This window comes from Bombus affinis, chromosome 18 (genome assembly GCF_024516045.1).
Source record: "Bombus affinis isolate iyBomAffi1 chromosome 18, iyBomAffi1.2, whole genome shotgun sequence".
In the NCBI taxonomy this organism is placed as follows: Eukaryota; Metazoa; Arthropoda; class Insecta; order Hymenoptera; family Apidae; genus Bombus; species Bombus affinis.
In genome coordinates this window covers 4,539,266-4,548,022 of record NC_066361.1, presented here as the reverse complement: position 1 = coordinate 4,548,022, position 8,757 = coordinate 4,539,266, and the positions used below count along the sequence as shown (strand labels likewise).

At 38.4% G+C, this 8,757-nt stretch overlaps 1 protein-coding gene and 1 long non-coding RNA gene across 11 annotated transcripts in view; one reads left to right on the top strand and one right to left on the bottom strand.

Moving 5' to 3' along the window:
• Window positions 1-8,757, top strand: part of LOC126926551 (latrophilin-like protein LAT-2) — an 81,358-nt gene that overhangs the window by 63,044 nt on the left and 9,557 nt on the right. For 6 of the 8 annotated variants that reach the window (XM_050742914.1, XM_050742913.1, XM_050742911.1 and 3 more), the window contains 3 exons: window positions 4,325-4,584; window positions 5,651-5,752; window positions 6,834-7,020. In XM_050742914.1, the coding sequence (XP_050598871.1) occupies window positions 4,325-4,584; window positions 5,651-5,752; window positions 6,834-7,020 (549 nt within the window). Of the gene's footprint in view, window positions 1-4,324; window positions 4,585-5,650; window positions 5,753-6,833; window positions 7,021-8,757 lie in introns of those variants that run through there. The other 2 variants (XM_050742907.1, XM_050742910.1) reach the window with 2 other exon arrangements.
• Window positions 1-8,757, bottom strand: part of LOC126926566 (uncharacterized) — a 56,312-nt gene that overhangs the window by 42,570 nt on the left and 4,985 nt on the right. The window lies entirely within an intron of this gene.

Sequence of the window (8,757 nt, the reverse complement as noted above, 5' to 3'; positions counted from 1 at the left end):
TATTATTATCTACCAATTATGTATATATAATCCATTGATATTCATTAACTAATTATATATGTCATATATATAGATTAATAAAATATATTGATATATAATATATCTATTGTTAATCAATATATATATTGCTTATTATTATCTACCAATTATATATATATGTATATATAATTCATTGGTATTCATATACATTGATTAATTATATATATATAGATTAATTAAGTATATTGATATATAATATATATATTGCTTATTAATATCTACCAATTATATATATATATATAAACGTTGCATTAGTGAAAAGAACAGTTTTAGTCGGTGAACCGATACGTATATAAATATGAAACGATGCGATTTATCGGCTAGTGTAATTACAAAGTCAGAATTCGAAATGTCGCATGGTTGGTTTACAAGCTCGTCGGGTTGGTGAAATTTTCATTTACAGTCGGACGGCGAAAGCAACGTGGCCGAAAAAATTTAATGGATCTGTTTAAACGATTTTCGCGGTGAATTTGCGCGATGCAGGCAGACTGAGCGCAACAGAAATGTTTCCTCCACACAAAATGCTAATTACTGTAATTGACGCGTATTTTCTGGTCGAATTTTGCGAACACGAGGAGAGTAGCTTTACTTCTCATCACCTCCTTTTATCGTTGATTTCAGCACCCGTCGCTTTGCACGATTCCGTTTCTCCCGTGTAGTCTTCCTTAAGCTCCAGTTCTTTCCTCAAAATATTTCAAGTTATAAGAATAGAATCTGCACGCTGTATTTTCCGCCAATCGCCAACTGGTATTTTGCGAATATCATCGTTATCGCCAAATAAATAGTCGAGATAAGCCAATGGTGTTCGTCGAACTTTCGAATTTGAAATTTGCTCATTTTGCCTTTTGATATTATATTTTGAATAAATGCGCAAATCGCTTGTAAATCGGCGATGAAACATTCTTTAACCAACTTGCAAGCTGATAACAACGTGAATTTAATTTATGTTAAAGCAATTACTTCAAGAAAAACTCTACAGCTTTCCTTTTGTATATCCTGTTACAAAGAGAATAGAATTTAGTGAAACAAAAGATATTCCAAATAAGGAGAGGTGCATATTATTGTGCCCTTGAATATACATTTTGTTTTGGGTTTGTTGAGGTCTAGAAACAAAAGGACTATAAGTAGATTTCTATTGCTGTTTCTTTCGCCTTAAGCCAAAGCTACAAGGTTAACTTTTTGGTAATGTCCTTTGCTAGAAATATATGAACGTGCTCCCTATCATAGCTTCTTCTATTGTATTGTAACACTGAAAGAGTGAGGATCTGGATCAACATATACTATGTTTATACTTATACTTATGCCTATACCTACTTCAATATATCCTTCTATTACAAGTTCATGCATTTGTTCCTCTATCAGTTAACCTCAACAATACCATACATTAAATTAACAAATAATGATAACAGTTTATTTGGTTTTCATCTCATACACTATACCTGTAGTTATACTTATTTCAATATATTTTTCTATTACAAATTCATCCACTCGTTCCTCTATCAGTCAACTTCAACAATGCAGAATTGAATTGAGAACGTGATTTCGGTGGAGAAAATGGCGCAAGTTGGTGTCGCGTAGCGCGAGTATTCCTATCAACGATGAAAACAAGAAGATGGTTGCATCATAACTTGCTCGGAATATTAATGCCGTGGCATGTCCGAGATAGGGTGGCCGTGTTTCAGAACCGTTCATCCGATATTGCGCCAACATCCTTTGGATATTGACACTCGATATCCGGCCGACTGCCAGCCTTCCATGATAACGTAGCCGCTATGCGTAATACCCAATTTAGTTTCCACTTTCCTCCGTACTATCCGACAACTACCTAACTCCATCAACTTTCCCCTCCGCCATCATCGTCTTCGCTATTTTTTATCTGTTCGTGCTCTTTTATAAATTGTTGAAGTGGGTCTCACTTCTAGCAAAACTCTAATGTTTAATAATAATAATTACAGCGACTATTATAGTACCGCGAAAAGAGCGAAAAGACGTACAGACAATGTCGACGATAAAGCGCAAATGCCGACAAGCCGAAAGGGTCGGAAAACTTGGATAGGCCTAACGGCCGTCAATATATTTCGGCACCGCAGCAGTTGGTGTTCAGTTAGCCGTCGGATAGTCAAGAGTGAATAGTCGTTAATCGAGAGTTACGATATCACACTACTGCATTAAGTTCACGTTAAATAATCATCATTAAATAATCCATCTATCAATACATTATCACATAGGATAGAAACCACTGGAAATCCTAATTTCTAACATTTCTGAATAAAGGATTTCTATAGTACATTCATGCACGCATTTGCTCTTTCTATTCCGAAATATATAAAAACCTCAACGCAAATTACCGAATCTTCTTCTTTACCGCGGGAAAACGAAAACATGTTAGCCTGCTGGTTATACAGCTAACAGCAACGACAATCTCGGTATTTCCGATATATTCGATTACAGGTTGTATATAACTGTAACCAATGGTATTCGAGCGACGGTAGCTCGGCAACGTAGCAGCTGGTTTAATCTGAGACAGATGAACCACCGATACCGTGAGTCGTGTCTCCTTCGGTATTCCTGTTTGCTTCCACCTACTATGTACTATGTCGGAGGTTCCGCGTGATCGATCCTCTCCGCGCGGTTGCTTTCAATCGATAGGCCGCACCGCGCCAAGCTACGTCACATCGTGCCGATCGTTCCAATAAAAATTACTAAAGAATATCGTCCCGATCTCCGAATGGAGGATATCCAGTGATCCAGTTTATTTTACGATATGCTTTCGACGAATGTTTCGCGAGGGAGGTAGACGATGTAATGGCGCATCGCGAGAATGTCGAACCGTTTCGGCCTCTTGTAATACTGTTGATCACACCGTCGATAATGGAGGATCGCGAAAAATAAGATTCCGCTGGTACTTTATTGCGAATCAGAAGCGGGCCAATCTGTTGGAAGCGGAAAACTCGAAAACTGGTCGTTAGGAGGATCCCCGAGACCGAAAATAGACACGCCGAAAGAGGAGACGCAATCTCGTTCCGAAAATGTCACGTTTTTGATTGAAGTTAATCCTGTCGGATTTTTGCAGAAAAGTATACGCGTATATTCGGCTGATTCTCCATCCGCGCTTTAATAATCTGTAATGGCACTCGGCAACAAAGAACTTTCCAACGGTTTCGTCCGTCAAAGTATACCATCGTCGACAGACTGTTTTCGAGAGACCGATGAAATATAAGTAAGGTCACGACGAAGCGTATGTGTCGACAGGCCTAATGAGCCATCGATATCCCTACGGTCCTTCCACGAATAGTTGGGACGAACGCGTGTGTAGTGGAGATACTGAGAGGCGACAAAAACGAAACGAATCGGATCAACAGAACAGTCGAGTTGCGACCGGGAAGCGAGATTGGTCAGTCGAAATCGAGAGTCGTACGTAAAGAGTCGATAACGAGAATTGTGAATAAAATGTCGCTCGAAGAAGTCGCGAGTCGAGACTTGTAACAAAGTCATTAAACGTGTTTTACGCGCCCTACACGTCCTACAGAAACCACCTTAAGTCCACGACGTAGTGAACATTTTGTCGTCTGATTTCAGTAAGCATGGTTCATCGACTTTGTTAGTATTTTGATGCTTGAGATTTTGACATTTTGTTAAGAAAGAAACTTCTTGTCATATCAGCAAAGCTGATTTTTCGTTTGTTTATAATGTATTAGGTGCATAAAAAGTGATAAAGTGACAACTTGCAAGTGTGTTATTGGGACAATATTAGTCAAACTTGTAATAATAAAACGTATAATAATAATATACGGGCTTAGCAAGTAAGTGGGCGTCTTGGACGACGGCCGACACGCTCGAGCAATCGACACTTTTATTACGTCCACCAAGCTGTTGCCCCAATGAGAGGCCGGCAAATTGTCATTTTATTACTTTTTATATAATAAATTACGAACAAACATAACATCAGCCTTGCCGCTATGACACGAATCTTTTTGGCAATGTAAAATGTTTCTAGTCGGCCTCTGCCCGGAAGGTTGGCAACAAACACCCATTTTAGCATTCTCAAACATAAAAATAAGGATAAAAGTGGTAAATCAAGTTTACTAAAGTGTCACGCAGGAAACGTTCACTGCCTATTGGATTATAAACCAGCAGCTTTGCAATCTATTTCTCGCGATCACCCCGAACCGACTGCTAAACGAATTGGATCCTCTTCCTAATAGATTTTGCACAAAATTAATTGTAAGAATAACGAAAATAAAAGAAAATGGAGAAGAAGAAAATAAGATCTCGGTGTTCGCAGGACTGGGAATTATGCATCTCTCTGGAGTTGAGCTTGCAGTATCTTCGGATGACGGTGGTTTGTTGGCTGGCTGCGATGTGTCATCATCTTTACGCAACCGTTGCTTCGATCCCGCGTCGCGACGATCCACCATCTTATTTGAAATACAGTCTGTTCGCCTGGGGTGCACCATTGCTCGATCTGGCCATCGCCACTTTCCTACAGATACGTGAGGCGACCGTCATTTGGAACATAGCGGATCTTACACCTTTCAATTGCTGGTATATTTTCTTCTCCCCCATCCTATTTCTTTCTCTTTCCCCTACCTTCTTTCGTTGATCTTCTACCCATGTTTTCGTGTAAAATGGAAACCTCGAACGTTTATCGTTATTCGCACGTAATTCCAAGAAGTTGCGTTACGGGATTTCAAAAATGGCGAGTTGGCGCGACGTGACCCGACGACTGCTCATACTTGTAAAAGTTGTAAAATAAAACTTGTAAAAGTTATTACACGTCCCCATACTGGAATTACGATTTACCGTTTTACGAGGAGAAATCGACACGGAAACGATACCGAAGTGGCGGTCGAACGTGCAAATAGCATTTTCCGAAATAAAATGATCATCGAGGCCAACTAAAATTTGGCATGGTTTGCTCACTGAAATTTCACGTCGGCTATCTTACACCTCGTTTCGGTGGCAAACATTTTACGCCTTTTACGGCTATTACCACCTTAAAAATTCATGCTTTATTTTAACAAGTTCAAGAGAAACTTTTTTAGATTTAACAAAACTTTCCATCATGTTAATTATCGGTTTGTCCTGCTACGTCGAACACTGCGCGAATACTCTTTGAAATTTAATTTCCCGAATAAAGCGATAGCTATGCTTTTGAAACGAATTAAAAACGTCACGATATAGGAACGATGTGATATCGTTTTATCTCGTCCCTGATCTCGTTCCGATTTTCGACTAAATATTCAAAACTCGTTTTCCTATTCCCTCTTCCGTCGCATAGCGTCGCGAAATTTTAAGAACGAAATTCTCCAGGTTGAACAATCGTATTTTCATTGTATCTTCTCTGCTATTGTTCCATCGTTTCCTATTTTCAGCTACCGAAAGGCAACTGGAAGAGAGCAATGGAAATGTGATTTTACTCGATTTTCCGTTTCGTAACTATTGAATTGTCGCACGTAGTCTACTGAGTGTGACACGGTTCTGGATAAACAGGTTGCAATACTAAAATTTGGGTGCCAGATGCCTTTCAATATTATATTTTGAGCGTTCATACTTCGGCGCGTTGCATATTATAATTTGGACGGTACAAACACGATATGATCTGTTACAGGTTTCTAGGAACGAAGGCAACGATTTATGCGTACGGCTTGCCAGTGGCTCTTCTGCTTCTTTCCGCCGGCTACTATCTAATCAAAGCTGCGATTGTGTCCAGGTACACTGCTTTTCACCAAAAATATGCGTCGTCTCGAAATAAATCTGCGGTTTAGGAAAAATTGTGTTGAAAAGTGGACGGTAAGAAAGAAACGTATGGTGTATTCACTGGTTACGACGCGCCCGAGTGCTTGTTCGGGCTGATTTCCATTTAGCTACCATGTATAATTCAGTGGAGCAAATCCAGTCTTCTCTCAAGTTTATTTACTATTAATCTTTCAACGTCCAACAGCGCATCCTTCGCACTAGTACAATACGTATCGATCTACGGATCGACACGAAAAATGTGGCACTCCTCTCCGAGCGTAGAGACCTGTGTGTGACGTGTAAACGTATCGTCCTTAGCAACGAGAAATCTCGTCGTAATTTACAACGCTCATTCGCGGCCATTTTGGTCGAACCAGAGTTGAGCATCGTTCGCCATTGTCTCGAATAAATGTTTATCTACGATAATTATCCAAACAAATTCTATATTAATCGAATATTTTATCTTGGCAATAATTATTTGTTATTAGTAACAAAATTGTTTTCTATATGATTACAAAATTATTCGAATAATAATACGAATAATTGTTTGTGTGTACTTAATTTGATGGAGGTACTAGTACAATTTTTACTATTAATTTACCAAATGACTAGTTAACTATGGAACATTATTCTATTATGACATTTGAGAAAAATGAATTATAAGAGCCAATACTACAACAATTGGACAACGAAGCTCGAAAATATATTTCACCTTCAGTATTTTGTAATAATATATAAACAATAATAATAATAATAATAATAAATAATATATAAATATTTATATTACAATATATAATTTTATTCGAATAAATTCTAATCTGAGTATATTATCCAATTCAATTTTTATTCGGATAAATTCTTATACAAATAATCTCTTGTTCAAATGAATTCTCATTCGGACAAATATTTATTTATTAGGATGTTTGTTCATTAGTGGCGAATAAAATGTTATTCCTTGTATTTATTTATTATTTGTTATTCGAATAAAATTCTGCTCGTTTCCAGTTTTGATCAGAAACGATCACAGAATATTTTAGCGAATTTCTTTTGTGCAGATACACGTGCAGCATGCAACTGGAAATTAAGCAACGCGAGAAGATGAAGAGAAGGAGAGCGTTGCAAATTATTCTGTTTTTAAAAGTGTGTTTAATAGTGGGTCTCATAGCTGGGTGCGGGGTGGCGTCCAGGGTGTGGAAAGTCCCTTTTCTCTGGGCTGTATTCTGTACTGGACATTCTTTGCAGGTAAAATAATAATTGTCTAATAAATACTACAACTTGCAGAAAGATATATATCTACGACCTTGTTATCTAACTGGAATATCTAACTGGAAAGTTCCAGCTACAGTCTTCTACTAGAATTCGATAAAACAGAACGTGCGGCTTTGACCTACGATTAGTTTTGTTGGAAAAGCAATCTTCTTATTGGTTTCTGGCTGCCAAGTTTCTTCCTTTCTATACGATCAAGTCCGATTTCACGATTATCGAGATTTATATAGTTTGAATAGAACAAAACCGATCGAACGATTGGAAGGTAAAAAAGCGCGTAACCGTGCGATAAACAGCAAGCGGAAGTTCTCTCGACAGAAGTCACGTTGGAAGTTTCCACCAATAGCCATTCGAGACTCTAGTCGAGTCGAGTCGGGTCTTAAACGGTTATTCGACGACATTTTCTTCGTATGCGGCCTGAGTATCAAATGTTTTCCACGTAGAGACTTTTCCATATGGAAGAACGATGGAAGACGACCCTTGCCTTTCTTGCACATACTTTTCCCTAATCGAATATTCAATTCCCTTCACCTCGATTATTCTTTCTTATCTACGTTGCGCCATTTTGTCTTACGCTTTTTGCCCTTCCACTGTCTTTTCGCATGGACTTATAAGTAAAAATTTCCTCGCGCCGCATTACGACGCGTTTTATCGATATTCGGTAAGTGACCGCTTTACAATTAGCTTCAGCGACTTGATACATACGTATACGTATGTCGAATAAATTTCAATCAATCTTGAATTAATATCAAATAGTAGCGCGCTAAAAAAGTTTGAGAACGTTTGTTAATAATTTCTGTGCAAGTGCGATAGTTGATATTCCTCCGTCAAAGATTCACGCGCTTCAACAGAGTGAAAACGTGTATTATTAGACAGTTCGAAACGCATTTACTTAAGGTTATTTCTCAGAGAGAATGCTTTGAAATATCAGCAAAGGACGGTTGAAGCTTCAGGGCAAACGCGCTCGGTAAACGCGGAAACGTCCGTACCATACGAAAGCGAATTATTCATACGAAACGAAGCGGATGCCTCTACTTGATCTCATGCGCAAAAGAGATATGTAGTTGTAGTTGCAATTGGAGTTAGCGTTTTCGGTGTCAGAGCATAGCCCGTGAAAGAAAAGTCGTAAAATTTTCATAGCGAAGCAAATATCGCCTCTGGCTGGTAACAACATTTTTTATTTGCAAGTTTCGCGTGACAGTAGCAGCAAGGGAATGAAAGCGAAACGCAAATACGTCGTTGAAAAAATAGATTTCTACGAACTGTTTTTGATATTGCACGGTAACTCGAATATTTTTGAATTAGTTTTGACGATAAAAGGTAATTATCACGCAGATTAAAAAATTCTACGCGTATTCAACATTCTACTGGAATTGCATGTTCGTTCGTTCATCGAATGAAACTCTTGCCAACTTTATCGAGCGATCCGACGGAATTAAAATCTTTTCACCTATTTGCTGCTTAGAATAACAATAGAGTTATTCAAACGAACGATTCAAAGACATATCGAATGAAACGTTCGTCCTTCTATTCTCAGCAGACTTCCCGGACGATATTCCACTTTTGGTTTTTAGCTGTTTTAACGTTTTCCTGGAAAGCGTGGGCGATACACGTAAGTATATGTCACCACTAATTGCTAGTAGGATCGATTTGTCTTCGCGTTCGGTCTGTCCATCGAGTAAGTTCGAACACAGCACCTAAACTTTTTCCCAT